Genomic DNA, 17,364 nt, shown 5'->3' on the forward strand with positions numbered 1-17,364 from the left:
CAGCTTTTGTTCTATTTTCAAAGCATGATCCTGGACATTCCTTAAACGTTATAGATAATCTATTTATATAATTTTGAAGCCTTATTATCCTTTATATTTATTTTAAACATTTGATGACTGCATAAAGTATTTTTATTACATAAAATAGTATTCTTTTAAACCTCTCGCTCTAATGTTTTAGAATATAGTCATATTTCAGTACATAAATGTGCAGTGGTGTTAAGGTTTTTTACATTTATTAATTTTCAGTAATATCAGTATAATTTATGTCGACATTATTATAGTGAAATATTTAGGATAAAAAATTATATTGATAATCTCTGTGATCCCAAATTTGACAAGAATTAGGCATTTTATTATTCAGAAAATAGCAAGATTAACACATTTGAAGATAATTCTAAGGATACTGATGTCTTTGACCATTCAAGTGTGATAAACATCCTACGAATAATGATTGCTTTATAATAATTATTGACCTAAGAATAAGGTAGTGTTTTTTTGAAATACGCCATTTCTTTTGGCATTCCCCCGTGGTTAAGCTGCAACATACGGCCGTAGCCATAAATTGACAAACTATAATTGAAGTAGGGAGTAAAATGATGTTAACACGCGTTAAAAAATCTTAACACCACTGCACATTTATGTACTGAAATATGGCTATATTCTAAAACATTAGAGCGAGAGGTTTAAAAGAATACTATTTTATGTAATAAAAATACTTTATGCAGTCATCAAATGTTTAAAATAAATATAAAGGATAATAAGGCTTCAAAATTATATAAATAGATTATCTACAACGTTTAAGGAATGTCCAGGATCATGCTTTGAAAATAGAAAAAAAGCTCCATTTTGACCCACGCTGAGCACGTCTGCCCTTAAAAGAAGGCTTTGAATTTAAAACTTATCTAATGTGAGGAATAAATCTGATGCATTTCGACAAGTTTGTTAATAGCAGGCTCGAATTCACTTAAAAACAGCCATAAGTGGCGTTCAGTAACTTGCAGCCGATTTCTCTTTTTAGTTAGCTAGGTTGCTACAGCATTAAATCCACGTTCACACAAATACGACGATTTGAATCAGAAATCGTTCAAATGCCGTCGCCCCTCTAGATTTCCTTAACGCCCCCTAATTTTCTTTGAGCTTTCTACTGCCCCCCTGAAAGCCTCCAGCGCCCACAAGGGGGCGTTATCGCTCACTTTGAGAAAGCCTGGTCTAAATACTCAATATTATAATGTATTTTAAAAGAATAAATATCTATTCCTTAAATATATATTTTTTAATAATAAACATTGTGAATTCAATAATATAACATAATATAATTATAGGAATACAATATACACAATAAAATGTAAATCATAATAGTGGTATCTTATAGAATATGGTAAAAATTAAAGATTATAAAAAGTACCTATATAAATTAGAGGTGTTCACACTTATATTCTATGTCACTGTATTTCCTTTTTGGATCTTTATGATTATTTGCTGTCTAACATGCTCTTCTTGGGCGCATCAATAAGAATAAGTTCATCAATTTCTGGATATTTCTGTTTCAGGGCGTGGTTGGCACATCCAGCAAGAGACGAATATTCTATAAGCGGAGGTGTGGGCTTATACGAGAACAATCCAGGATTACAGGTAATATTTTTCACTTTTGCTTAGCGTCACATATACACCTTGACCATCCTTATGTGCCCCCACTGGTGTTATAAAATCCTTTATACACATTTGCACAACACTACTGCAGTGGCGTACTTTGGCAAGTGGGTGTGCTGTATAGTATACAAAATAAATTGTATTAATCCTTGAAGAGGTTTTTCTGAAATGAGTTAGATTGAGTGGGATTTAATATCGAATAGTCACTAAATACACTTTTATGTGTGTTTAATCGGTTGTATTTTTTTATTGAAGTTATACTTCTTTTGGCGCGTTTGGGAAATCAGATTAGTTTATTTTTGGAGTGTGACATGTAACACTTAATTTATTTTTTCACCAAAATAAAACGCACTCGATTGGATTCGAACCACCGATTGTTCGGTTATCAGCCGAACGCACTACCTTTACGCCACAGTATGATACTGCAATCGTGATGATTATACAGTATAATATTATAGTTTAGAATTATTCTGTTGCCTAGGCAGCGAATTTATTATTGTCGGCCATTTGCAATTCATTACGTAAACAAACGATTAAACGTCAGTTAGTAATATAAGTTAAAGTGCATAGAAATAAACCAATGCGTTTCAATAAGCGGTCCTTTTTCTTGAGTGTGTAATTTAACAAGATACGAGCTAGTCAAAGAATCTAGTTTATCACAAGTTTTGTTTTTGTTTTGTTACACCAAAGAAGTATAACTTCTAATGCGCGTACATAAGTACACACTGATTTTTTTTACAACAGATTAAATTAGGTACTAAATTGTAATATTTGCTTGTTGTTTTTTTTTTTTTTGTAATTAAACCAATTTTTCATTTGAAGAATTTGAGAGCAAATAATCTACTATAGCCTTACCATTATATTATCTATTAGCAGCGATCTGCAGAACTATGAATCCTTTCGTACTTCCACAAATAATTATACACCCCACTCAAGACCTTTGCACATTCAGAGCTATAAAATCGCAGTCAAGACATGATAATCGTAGAATAATTTGTGTATTTATGCTCATTGCTTTATGGTTCAAAGCTCGTGGACCTCTATAGGTAGGAACTTTTATTTATTTTACGGACTACTAACTAAATTATATGCAAAAAATCATTTACCTAAATTAAGTTTTTTCACTGAAACATAAAAATAATACAGCGTTCGAAATGGACCGGAGCTCTGGTTCGTGATATCCTAGAAAATTATCGCTCTGTCTCCTGAAATGAAAATTGAATATTGTGTTCCGGTTTGTGTATTATCAAAAAGTAATTAAAATTACATTTTATTTACTATACAGTCGAACTTGGTTATTACGAGAAAGATGAGACTAACGGAGTAAGATCATGGTAACGCGCGTGTTTGAATATGTAGGTACAGTTTTTAAAAAAATATTTTTTTTTTCGGTTAGGCTATTTCCACCGCCCCCACATCCTGAAGCGTGCCCCCAGTCCAGGATCTTTGGTGGGGCCCCTACCTATCACTAAAATTAAAGTAATAAATGTGATGCTCTATATTAGCGTTTTTCAAACGGTGTTCGAGTTCAAATTAAGGGTATTCAGTGTATCAACAAACATCAACCGAAAAATGGATTATACAACCACATATTTTGAAATGTTATACGCCTGAAGAAAATTAGCGCCGCAGATGACTTTTTTTTACGATTCAAGCAAATTTGTGATGTGCGTTTATCTCACTTATCTGGTCGATCCGCGACGTTGGGCGCCCAGGCTAGAACCCTGTCAGCTCCTCATCTGTGTGGGCCATGGTGATTTCCAAAGTTAAGTTAAGAAACGGTAATTGAATTCAATCTATATATTGAACGCGATAGTTTTTCAGGACATGTCTTTTCATATGAGATGATTCAGGAAAATTAACTTGTACTATGTAAGCGCGAACATTTTTTCATCTAATTGGTTTTGAAACAATAAAAATAACATGAAAAAAAGGTGCCGGAACGCCGTTCCACCGCATTAGTTTTCAAAAAAAAGTCCTGCTTATATGTCTCCAAACGATTCCAATAAATATAATTTTTATAATATTATTAGACCTTAGGAGCTAGAGCCCACTGCGCAGACACGTCTCTGCGTCTTTTCCCCTATATACACCGCACATGACATACAAGAGAGGCGTGTGGGGTTGAACAATTTAAGCCTTCTTCCGTAGGGATTGCAGGCGGCTGTCAGCGGAGAATGCCATGCACGGTGTATGGAGGAATAAAACATGCAAAATCGGCGTAGTGGGCTCTGGCTCTAAAGTCAACAATTTTCTCCTTCGGCTTCTTTTTAAATATTTGCGAACTTGGTTGTCTTAATTTAAGGGGGAGACGCATGCCAGCAGAAAACCTAGCGGAAATATACGAAGCTTGCAATTTGAGATTGTTTTTGATAATTTACAATTTCAACTGTATTATTTAATAAATATGTATCCGAAAACATTAAAAAGATTTTTTATTTTTTTTTAAACTTAAAGATAAACTTACAATTGTAAAAAAATGTAATAAAATGTGAATTCGTTTCAGGGTCAAATCTTATTATTGCATTATATTTTATGGTCATAATTATCATTAAAATTTAGTTTATTAAGTTTTAGATTTTATGTGGTGTATATTTTTGACTAATTCATCGTTTTAATATTTTTTATATATATTTTAAAAAACATCGATTTTTATAAAAATATAAATGTGTATAACTTGAAATCCTTTTTATTTATATCAACTCGAGCTTCAAATTGTGACCATTCCTAAAATAAAATTTGATATAAATAAAAAGGATTTCAAGTTATACGCATTTATATTTTTTTTTAAATCGATGTTTTTTAAAATATATATAAAAAATATTAAAACGATGAATTAGTCAAAAATCTACACCACATAAAATCTAAAACCTAAACTAAATTTTAATAATAAATATGGCCATAAAATATAATGTAATAATAAGATTTGACCCTGCAACGAATTCACATTTTATTACATTTTTTTACAATTGCCAGTTTATCTTTAAATTTAAAAAAAAATAAAAAATCTCTTTAGTGTTTTCAGATACATATTTATTAATTACTACAGTTGAAATTGTAAATTATCAAAAAAAAATCTCAAATTGCAAGCTTCGTATTTTTCCGTTAGGTGCCTCTTTTCGCCTCTGATAGTATAAGCATCCCCCTTAACATATCAAACCATATTTTTCATGGCTATAATAAAGTACCCTGCCCTGATATTTTTAAGAATTTTTGAAAATAGGAAATAATGATAATGATGACCATTTTGTGAAAACGTTGCATTAATTCCGTGGTCTGGGGCGAAGAAATATTTGTCACATTAAACAAAAATGAGGTTTCGTTATCTATAGAATGTCTTTTATGTCATGAGCTTTAACTTATATAATCACAAATTTAAATAGTATAGGTAAAATTATGTAAGTACTTAACTAATACTAAAGATTACGAGATATCTCGGTAGTACCTACTAATAATTCGGTCAAAACAAATAATTTCAAAATAGGACACATACTGACATCTATCGGAATGTTCCTAAAACATGTTACCATATTAGTTAATGATTTTACCATCGATTTACCTTGAATTTTGTCAAGTGTTTTAACTGATATTTTAGAGATGTAGTTTTTTGATTTTTTTTTCGCAAATTATATTTGGCTCGTCGTTAGTGGTTAGCCGTAGTGGTTTGGCGGGCGTGGCGGCGTCTTGCGAAACTCAAACGTTTAACCGTGTGTGAAATGTTCGTAGACAGTGTCTTTTTGGGGCATAATACACACGGTTGCACATTTGAGTTTCGCAAGATGCCACTGCACCGCACCCGCCAAACCACTAAGGCTGAGCACTTAGGTTCTGTCAAGGCCATTTTTACTGCAGCCAAAAGGTTAATAAAAAATATCAATGAACTTCTAAGTTATGTTATTATGTAAACTGTGATTTATTTGAAGTCAGATTATCTCAGTAGCAATTTAACTGACATGAACTTTTACCCTGGAATGACAGAATTTGAATAATTGTGCATTACAAATAATGTTAAATTTTAAAATTATTTTTTATTGAATTGTGTTGCCAGCGTATTTGAAGTAGAATTTTGATAATTTCTATTTTTACAATGTTTTTAGCGTCAAATTGAGTGTAAATAAGCTTTGAATATTCCATTCTATTTTCACTTATAGCTCCTGTATATATCGCACCGTGAGTGTAAAACCAAGGTAACTGCCAAAGACATATTTAGGATATATTAGGGTTTGAAGTCTTCGTTTTGTTAGGAGAAATAGAGTTTCTAAAAAAAAAAACATAATATTTGGTTTATATCTATATTATATTGCATGTTCTTTCAGTTACTTCACTTTTACATTATCAAGTTAACGATCTTTGCTGTTGTTTTGCATTTAATCTCGAAATTGAAAAATTTGCAGATGCCTTGGTTTTACACTCACGGTGCGATATATATATATATATATATACATATATTATATAGAGTGTAAATTGACGCCCACGGTGGCCGCGCGGCATAAGCGTTGGACTATAAAGCCGTGGGTCCCAGGTTCGAATCCTGGGTCTGGCAAGTACACATATTGTTTTTCAATTTGTGTGTGTCAGGGTATGGACCTAATAGGTTGAGCAAGTGGCTGACAACCATTTCTCGTAAAAAACAAAATCTGTCAATACAAAACCTCCACTCTGTGGAGGCCCATATGATCCTATCAGGATCGGACATGGTCGGAAAATTAAACTATTTTGATAATAACTGTTTTACACATAAACATGCCAATTAACGCACCAATGCTATTTTGCAAGTGTCAGTTGTGTTCGTCAGTTCGTTGGTTGTTATGTGAAGGTTTTCTGTCCATGCAATGTAGTTCGAATTTTTTTCCGGCAGGATCACCACTATCATTCTATTGCGCAAGCTACAACTATTGCATGAAAATTTAGAAGCCGCAGAACTTTTTTGATACATGCGTGCAGTCTTGCAACCTGCATGATAATACGTGTTTACACTTGCATTTTATTGTTATGGTCGGATAATACGACCTGTCAGCAGTAAATCCATGCATGTGTAAATGGACTATTATATTATTATGCGCTCGGCGATGGGAAATGACACTTATTTAAAAAAATCATTCCATTTACCACCCCCCACATCTGCATCTGCAGGCGAATACTGCACCGTAACTTTTTGTCGCCACAGCCTCAACAGATTTAGATACTTGTAAACAAATGCGCGTAGCTATGAAATTATTGATGTAGTAAATGGACAAAGTGTGTGCTTTATACTTTTACTTTTCTGTGTGTAAGTCCTTTAGTACAATTTTCTTTTTGATGATATACTTCTTTTGGCGCGTTTATATGTGAGTGTAAAATTATGAATATTCATTCTGTAAAATTCCAGGGCTAGTCCTAGCGTCCTCCAATTACCTCCTCCTGTCCCTATCTATAGCGGCAGTATTCTAGTTTATTACTTCAATGCATATAACTGCCAAGTCTCACAGGTGTGTATATGCAGCGAATGCATGCCAAACGAGTTTTGCACATTCCTACTTCGGTATGTATTTGTCACGAATACAAATGATTTCCTTGTTGCAGTGTAAATGGCCTAACTCCTGGTATTTTTATTACCACATTTTTATTAGCTCGTATTCTTGTTTGTCCAGTACAAATTTTTTCTTGTTTGTCCAAGATTTGTATTGGACAATTGAAGATTTTTAACTAACTTCCCGACTAGCTAGACATTTGAAACATTTAGATTACATCAGAACATGACGACAATGCATTCTTTTAATACTTTTAGCCATCTTTAAGGCTATACCTCAGTTGAGGCATGGTCTAAAAAGATCATGGCTAGGCGATGCGCGGATGCAAATGACGCATGCCGACCGAAATATAATTTGTCATTTAAATTCAACATGCGTCCATTTAATGTTCTGTTTATTGTTCTATTAGTAACAATAATAATATATTCATTGACATGTTTTCTTTTTAAAGTAAATGGGTAACGTTTTTAGTTATCTTTACACGATTTAAGAATTAATACCCCCGTCGCCATCATAAAACAAATTGACGTATTTACACCTTGACGTTCGCTCTCAGACTGCCAGCGAGTCCAAAATTTCGTTGCGCCTATAGTTGAAAATTATTTGCCGTTTCACTGAAGTATCGCCTTCAGCAGAATTGAATTCATTCTCAGATAATTCTGTTTTGTATGGAAATTATTTTGGAAAAAAATCGTAAAAAATAAAACACTATTATTGGTTGCTAAGGGGGTCCTAGCAACTAAATTATTAATATATACGTGCGTTACTATGGGAATCAATATGAAATGTCAAAATGATATTTCAATATTCTATATTTATTCAGTATTTCTATCAAGCACAAAAAAAGTATTTATTAATACATAGTATTATCAAGTTTATATGATTAAACAGAAAATTTAAAAACGTGGTATATAAAAAGTTCTTTTTATCTTGTAATTATGATTGTTGAGGTGTTCATTGCATTGCTCTAAAATCTCAAATGGTTCATGACGAGCTCATTGGTCATCCGTTGGGTGCGTGGAATATAATAATGTATTTTTATTTTCATTTTCCTCTTTCATATATCATTATGCCGATAGATCCCAAAGTTAACATAGATGAAACCGTATCAAACTTGTAAGCACCGATGTTCAACTTCGGTACGGTTTATTGTGTGTGACGGAAAACAGTACTTCATAGCATTGCAAGCAAACGGCATAATCATTCATGTAGACGCGCTTATTGAATTTATCGTTTCATAAAGCATAGCGATAGCATATAATAGATAAGCTCTACATACCAATACATATTAATGGTATTTTTAAGTCTAGATTAATTTAAATCACTTTGCTTGCCATGTATGCGTATACCTACGTTCTAATGTGGTTTCTTTTGACACTTTATATAGGAAAAGGACAACGCCATCGAAATATGGTTGCACCAATCTGTCAAAATTCGCACAGTTATATAAATTGAAAAAAATACATTCAGGTACTAAACCATTTTTATTTATAGAACACCTGTAAAATTTCACCATGTACAAAAACAATATCTTTGTGCCAAATTTTGCAGAACGATCTGAATACTATGTGTGATTTATTGAATCAACGTTTAAACTTCAAGACATTTTCAGTGTTCTATCTATATCACATACTTTTGTGCAAAAGAAATGTATTTTTTTCAATTTTTTAAAACATTTAGCTTGTTGATCAGTTAGTTCATTAATTGTTTATAAAATATAGTCAATAGTTCATTCTGCAATCATTTGACACATACGATATAGCTCGATTTTCATTCATTTGTATCTAAAATTATGCATTGAATTGTACTTATAATTCCAATGAATTGATTAAAATAAAACACAATATTATGTAGTACATAATATCGTCGGTGTTTTGTAAAAAGGGCGAATCAACCATTTTGGCAAAATCGAGATTTTAATGAAAATACAATATGTACCCCACTAGCTTTGTTGTGTAAAAACGGCGAATTTGTAACTCCACAGGAAAGTACTTAAAATGATAATCGACTAAAATTACGAAATAAAAAGCAAATGTGACATATTAGGCCTTTTAAAATATTATGTAATAATACCTATTATAATGACAGTATTCTTTCTAAGCTTTAATATAAACTTGTTAGATATTTATAATCATCTACAGGTAAAAAACAAATAAATGTTAAAAGTTAAAAATCCTCTTGTAAAATAGCATTTTGGTTAATTCGCCCTTTTTACAAAACACCGACGATATGTACATACTTTTTCACATAGTTTAATAAATTATTAGTACTATACACTTTAATGGGACATACCTAGTCAATATACAATCTTACAGATACAGAGAACAGAACAAAATGAGACCAGATATATTATTAATTATTAAGCTAGAAAAATGTGTAACTCTTGACTTAACTTTGTATGCCATCTAGTGGCCGTTGTTAATATCTACGTGCCTTGCAAATGTAGTACCTAATTCCAAAAAAATTCAACATTTTTAAATCATGGATGATTTAACTCCATAACAATATGTATTTGTATACGAAACCATAATGTTTTTTGTCTCTCCTGTAAAGGAACATTTTTGGAGTTACACAATTTTCTAGTTTCAAAGATGTTGAAAAAGTACTGTTATTTTAATTAATACCATGTCTTTCCACCAAGAATTGATAGTTAACACTAGAGGTGGGAAAACTGGTCGATTTTGAAGACTAAGTATACTTACTACCAGTATAAAAAAATACTTGGTATCTAAACTTGTTCCAAAATACTTACTAGTATTTGAAATATCAGCTTTAATAGAATCGTTAAAAATACGTCGGCTCTTTGAAATGTCCCATTTTCGAGACAGGTACAGCTGGAACTGTGGCGCTAGTCACTCATGTTTCAGTAGTTATCCATTTATACAATCACGCATATAATTTGAATTCAGTTTATGTTTACAAATTACAATTATAACACTAAAAAATCGAGAAACTTGACGTGACGAAACCAGATAAACGCGTAGTCAGTTAGCGTTATCAGAACTCCGTTATTCCGGCTTGCGACTGACGTCAATTCGATGTAAATGTCTTACTCAACTAAAACTAAAATTAAAACCCGTCGCATACTAAACATACGCGAGTCGCGACGCCGAGGCGATGATTTCATACGTGGCAAGACTACGAACTAGCTAGCGGTCGGCGAGATCTCATACCATGCGTCGAACTCCTGGACTCGATAAAGTTTCATACTCTACTGAAACCAAAAACTCTTAAACCTAAAACCCTAAGGCGAACTCAAAAGTATCCTATAAAACGAACACGTGACCATTTCTGTCCTTCACTATACCAACTTTACAACAGAGGAGAAAGGGAGAACAATGACAGTTGAGTATAATATCACGGCTAGACATACGTGTATCATGATATCTCGCTCGCGCGCATTTAATATCAATAGCGCTGAATAGCGAGTCACGGCGCAGATATTATTGAATGCGTTCGAATTCGAACATCTAATACGTTTCAAGTTTCTTGAAACAAGTTTATTGGGCAACAAATACTTAGTATGGGTAGTTTCATCCGAAACTTAAGTACACAAACTTGTGACAGTATTTCCAACTCACCTCTAGTTAACACCATTAAATAAATTCCAATAAAGCTTTAACTCTATTATCCATGACTGTCGTATGTTAATGCAAAAATGTACATTGACATCTGTCTGTATTATTATTTTTTGGTTATTCATATACATAACAGACGTTACTGAGTCCACATTAGGTTATACTCAGTTAGGTATAACCTAATGTGGGCTATCTGCACAACCATCTTCCAGGATTTCCATCCCGAATTCTCCCTCTTCAGTCAGTCACACTCAGTCTCAATGCGTCCCTCTTGACATTTTCCACCCGTCACCTCCAGAGGTCATGTTCTTCATAAACCCTATAGACAGCTCTAGTCCATCACGTCTAACAACGTGACCTACCCATTTGAGTCAAGATGTTAAATATAGGCTTAAATTGGTTAAAGAGCTCAGCATTAGATCAGATGCATACGTATCACAATTTGTTTTCTTTAACTTATCCGAGCATTTTTCGGAGAATTTCATTTTCAAATACTTGGATAGCATTTTCTTGTTTCTCCGGTCGTCTCCCAAGTTTCACACCCATGCAAAACTATCGGGTTTCATGTTCACGTTTGTATACATGTAATTTCATTTGCTTGGATTTGAATAAACTCTTTGTTGTGAAGCATGCTGCATTCCAACTCTTTATTTTCGGAGATGTTGGTTCCCAAATACTTAAAAAAACAGAAGTACTTTCGAATATTGAATTACCCAACAAAATTTTTGCTGGGTGTCTGTTCTTATTTGACATTGTTATATTTTTGGTAGTATTCAAAATCGGTCCGGAACATGGCCTGAACAAAAACGAACCATAAGTGCGATTGAGTAAGCATTGGATACGCTTATACTCACTCTATGCATTAGAGTAAGACAGAATTTCTAAGGCTGAATTTAATAAATTTGAAAACGTCGCCGAAAAAATTGATTAGTCTGATTACATTTTAAAAATTGCGAGCAGGTGTTGCTGAAATTTATTGTTTTTGTGTTAAATATAAAGTCAGTGGTAATTATTTTCAGTTATTTTAATAGAACATATGGTTAACTATGTTGTATTTAAATTTGGCAGTCGTACTAAGAAGAAACACGATGGTATTGAGTTGATAATAATAAATCGTTGTTCCACCGTGCGTTATACGCTAGAAATATGGCTTCATTTTTTGCCTAATAATAGGCGCTCTCTATATATCATTACTCTGGGATCTGGAGCACAGATCCGGCTCATGAAAACTTCGAAACTATCACTCCGTCTCGTGGAAAAATTGTAAATTAGCATTCCGTTTCGTGAATTATTAAAACAATCAAATTAGTTTATTTTACTTTTCCAATATTTTCAGGGTCTATGAATATACTGGTTGTTATTACTAAATTACTTTATTAAAGGATATTAAATATTACATTATTTATAAATACCTATAAGTATTGATGACCCATGGGGCGAGGCAGACCATCCATTGCTTACGGACGGCAGAGAACAGAAGAAAAGAGAATAATACATTTTTTGTTAGTACAGTACACTCTCAGTAATCCGCCGCTCGATTATCCGACAACTACTATAATCCGCCATTATTTTTACTAGTTGAAGTACAAAATCAAGCTCTATAATTTGTCGATATTCGATTATCAAATTCAGTAGTCCGCCGTGTACAAGTATACAATGCAGATGAGACGGGTTTATTTTGGATACTTCTCCTTCGTAAAATGTACATTCATCGTGAAGAAAGTATTCTACCAGAGAGAAAAGTGCCCAAGAACCGCATCACAATTATTATGCTGTGCTCCAATGCAACCGGGACACACAAAACTGAAGCTTTTGGTCATAGGGAAAGCCAGGAAGCCATTTAAGAATATCTGCCTCACCGAACAACTGGTTGTATCAAGTGATTTACTGTCTAATATTTAGTTAATAAACTTAGTTTATAAATATGTGTAATTTAGTAAATACTTGATTTTGATTATAAATAAAACTGTAATTTGTTGGCACAAATTTCTCAAAAAAACTATTTTTACGAAATACATACCTGTTTTAATTTTTACCATATTTTGTATGTATCCACTATAATCCGCCGCTTTCACTAATTGGACACTTGTCTGGTTTTTGGGGTGGCAGATTACTGAGAGAGTACTGTATACTTTGTTGAAATGAGATTTTTTAAGCTTGCGGCAAGCTTTATCTGCAACAATTTTCAGAACTTGTCGTTTTCTCATCACTTCATCATGTATGACTGTATGTATGCAATAAAAACACACTTTATAAGAGAAAGTTCATCTCTTCCGAAGTATATATGGTATATTTTATCTTCTAACTCTTTACAGTACAATAATTTGATACAACGCGAGTATAATAAGTTTGTGGGGTAATTTATAAGGCTAGATCGTGTACTTAGTTTAATCGAATAGAGTGCAAGCAAGGTTACTGTACTGAACTAGGTGAATTGGATCTCTTGACAAAGCCAAGCTCTACTGAATTCTAATTGATAACTGAAGGTCAAGCAAACCCCTTTTCTGCCGTCTGTGTGATAACGTTTGCTGCACACTTTGGTGGGGGCGCCTAGTAGTGGGAGCGTGCGGTAGTGAGGGTGCCCGGACGGTGCTGTATGTAACGTCTGAATGAGTGAAAGAGAAAGTATTCAAAGGCTCCTGCGCAGTACTATAACTTTCGGCAAGTTATTGAACACTGGTTCGTAAAGTTTTGCATTTCGACCGCTGGTATTTGGTCTACTTAGTGTTCACCCTTGGGCTTATTTGTTTCACTGCATCCTCAAGAAAAGTGAAAGTATTCAGTCCTCTGCATGTATTTTCACTTCTTACTCCACACGCATCATCCATGTAACACAATTCTTTGTAATCAGGCGCGCACACAAGGGGGGGGTTTGTATCCGGACCCACCCAACAATGAAAACAATACAAATTATTTAGGTGAATGGCATATTACTGCTCCTTCTTCTTTTTGGTCACTACCTCGTGACATAGGATCGTGCTCCGATGATTTGGCTGTTGAACTGCCCTCTTAATGGTTAGCCTCAATCCTTATGTGTAATCCAATGTGAATTATACGATTCACAAGCGCTGTGTTAGTAAAAGACCCAGGATGTCAAATTAAAATCAAGTATGACGTATATAAAAAATGTGTAGCGGGACTACTTAACGACATTTGACAGCTCTCGCGGTAACTATAAGTTGAGGCGGCAGTCGTATCGTGATGCTAGTATCGCAAATATTCATTTTCAAAATCGCTGCATTTCAATTCTCAATTTGTAATTGTCGTACTCTATCTCGCTCCAAACAGTTCATGATCGGCCATGTTAAATAACATTACGCCTGACAGTTGACATTCGAGGGATAATTTAAATGTCTACATATTATGATACAGTGTATTTTATTCCTTTTTTTTTTTATTGATTTTGAAGTTATATGATTTGTTAGAATGGCCCTGGGAGATGGGATAGGATTAATGTCCATAGTCTGATTTATTTTGTAAGTAGGAAATATTTGATAATTTTTATATGTTATCAATGATTAACTATTCGATATATAAATTTCAGGGTCATGGCGAATCTAATGGACGAATAAACCCATTTTCACCTGTCGGAGATCCGCCGCAATCTGGTAAGAATTTTTTTTCAATAAACAGTATAAATAATATTACGCTTGCTATGTGCTAAACACTGGTCAGTGTATCTGTTGCATTTCCAAGACTTGCACAACGATTTCGAATGAAGCATGGGAACTGGGAAAGTTTTGAAAGTATCATCACTAGAAAACTCGACAGAGCTTCCAGGAAACCTCTTCCCAATGCTCAAATGGCCGCTTCACAACTGTCTGACATTATTATTAATGCTGCAAAATCCTCTTTGGGTCGTTTCTTTTGCATTGCCTGACCTTGTTGGAATGTTTTCGCTAGACTTGCACATTCAGGACTGTGGTGACATGACTGCCTTGCTTTGACGTCTGGGGGTGGAGGTTGACAGTATCTTAATATCGCCGCCTTCAGGTCTTGGATCCATGGGCTGGTGCGCCCGAAAAGTTATTGTACGCGATCTGGCATATGACACCGCGCTGCGTGCACGGCAGAGGCAATAGACCTCCTCTTCCAAGGGCTGAAAATGCATTTGTTTTTTCCTAATATAAAGCGGCGCATGGAGATAACCAGATTGACTCCAGACCATTGGACTTCTCAATTCTTAACCGGTTACGGTGGTTTTGCCTCCAAGCTCTGTCTGCACCGGTCGGCCATTGTGACTTTAAAAAGTTTGCGGCATTTTACGGCGAGCGAAGAGGTCTGTAATACATTATATCAAAGTATGAATCATGCTCACTCTAGTGCAAGCCAACCAAGGTTTTGGGAAGTTGCTTACTGGGACACATTTGGCACAATTTTGAAGAGCACCTAACGTTCATTACGCCATGGTATACACCTGCATAACGGGTGTCGAAACATGGCGGCTGGTGGAGGTAAAAGCAAGTCTGCTCTCTTATCTCCTCATCACGCCTAAAGTCATACCAGTGTACACCCAGTATCTGCCGCAGAGATCTATTCTCGCACCTCAGTATACGGTTGCTTAAGGCCTTTGTAAAGTGCCATGATTCACCACCGTGGTGGTTGAAACGTTGGTAACTATTATAATTGAGTATTTAAAATAATTTTGATAATCACCACTCAACCCTACTCTTTCATTCTGAAGTCCGGTTGTAATCACTAGGTCTTTACCTAGGTTGTTATAGTGATTGAACTGTAGCAGGCGTATTTTCGGTCTACTGTATGTATGTTCACTGAAATAAAAAAAACTGAAACATTAATTCGACAGTTAAAATTAAATTTTGGACACGGCGAATGTCTGGAGGTTCTTTTTCTACTCTGTCCAGCTACCAGCACCGCTGTCAATGTTAAGAGCTTTGATCGTTCATCCTTTCTAAGTGTTCCACTCAGCGGAGACTTTAAATCTATATAAATTTCATGATGTCCTGCCAATTCGTGATAAAAGTAACGTTGCTGTACTCCATTTTCAACACTGTGCTTAAATCAATGACATTATTAATGGACAACGCATTCAATACAGTGCTAGCAAGTAAATTCGCGCATAGTGATATTAGCACATGTATAGGTAGACGTCAAGCAATTTCCATTATGCGATATCACGCATCGGGAATTTATCGCAATATCACCTTTATTGTAATGGCGTTAGAACAGTGTTTCTAGTGTCAATATTCATTTGAGCGAACCATTCGGCAGACCCGACAAAAAGCATCGGGAATTTATAGCAATATCACCTTTATTGTAATGGCGTTAGAACAGATTATGCCATTCGGCAGACCCGACAAAAAAGTGAGTGTCATTTTTTTTCCAGATGCTTCGTCTATATTAATGTCATTGGCTTAAATGCTATCAGTTACTGACAAACACAGGATCCATGTTTCAGCCCCGTATATGGTCTCACATGTTGATATAATTTGTTATAATATAACGTAGAAGCACCCATTACCTCACTTTATTATCAACTTTTATTAACGAGACAAGGTGCACTAATTATTCATACTCTTTTTCAAGACAGCGATTATCAAAGTTAGTTAGTTAGAATTGATTGTGTTTTTGGTTTTGCAGTGGCATTGTCATAAGTTTGGTTGTTTGTCCATATTTACTTCCAGACCCAATTGAATATGCTGCTTCTAAGTCGCTTGCAGACTGCTCTGTTCTCCCCATACGCCAGAAAATTTGCTCTAGATAAAATAACGACAAGTGGTGATACTTAGTGATACTGAGTCTATGCTTAGATTTGGGTGGTTATTTGTGGTTTAGTTTTGAGGCCATGCAAATAAGAGGAACTGAGGCGTTTAATTCCAAAAAGCTATAAGTCCACATTTGGTCAAAATCGAGAAAAAAATACGCATGTATTCTTTGTATAATTTTACACAATATGTATTGATCTATAAATTCCAAAACGCGATTTTAAATCTCGATTTATTACAAAAAGCGCCAAGTCCGTGTTTCATATTATTTAAAGCTTGGGTGATTTCGCACGTGTTTAAGTGAACCAATAAGGGAACGTTCAATATTGAAAAGGGCGTCTCCCTTGCTGTAGCATCTGGTAAACTCATGACACTGCCACGGAAATATGTGCCTTATGCAGAGTAAATTAAAGAGTGAGGTACAAATATCGCCACGTCCAATTTTATTTTGCCTATATTTATTACATTTAAGAGTTTATCGGCTGAAACAAATTGCCATTTTTTGGTGCTAATTTCGAGATAGAATACAACAAATAATTGAAGCTTGAAACATAAAAACGTTGTTTCCCGAAAATATTGAATTGTGGACTTGTCGCTTTTGTAATTAGATGCCTCAACTGTGCAAAAAGGAATATTCACTTTTTTTATATAACTAAAAAGGGGATTAGGAAGTTAAATATTAGTGATTCTATACAAACAGCAAGACGCGATTTAGGCATTGGTGTCGTATTATCAGTATTGCCGATGCATCGTGACCAGGGACGGCTCTTGTATAGGAGCAAAGGTGCACTGATCTCCCAAATTATTATGTAACTATGTAATAATAAGTACGTATTCAAATACCTACATATTGTATCAATTAATTATTGTAAAATATCTTTAATTTGTCGCCCGTCT

General features: G+C 34.4%; 1 protein-coding gene across 1 annotated transcript in view; it reads left to right on the plus strand.

Moving 5' to 3' along the window:
- The window catches only part of LOC147079602 (uncharacterized), a 222,328-nt gene that overhangs the window by 184,865 nt on the left and 20,099 nt on the right, over positions 1-17,364 (plus strand). The window contains exons 9-10 of the mRNA XM_085942398.1: positions 1,554-1,635; positions 14,286-14,349. Coding sequence (XP_085798524.1) covers positions 1,554-1,635; positions 14,286-14,349 — 146 coding nt within the window. The remainder of the gene's footprint in view (positions 1-1,553; positions 1,636-14,285; positions 14,350-17,364) is intronic.

The sequence above is a fragment of the Rhyacophila brunnea genome, unplaced genomic scaffold (genome assembly GCF_057557595.1).
Source record: "Rhyacophila brunnea isolate RB1 unplaced genomic scaffold, BYU_Rbru_1.0 scaffold_1, whole genome shotgun sequence".
Lineage (NCBI taxonomy): Eukaryota > Metazoa > Arthropoda > Insecta > Trichoptera > Rhyacophilidae > Rhyacophila > Rhyacophila brunnea.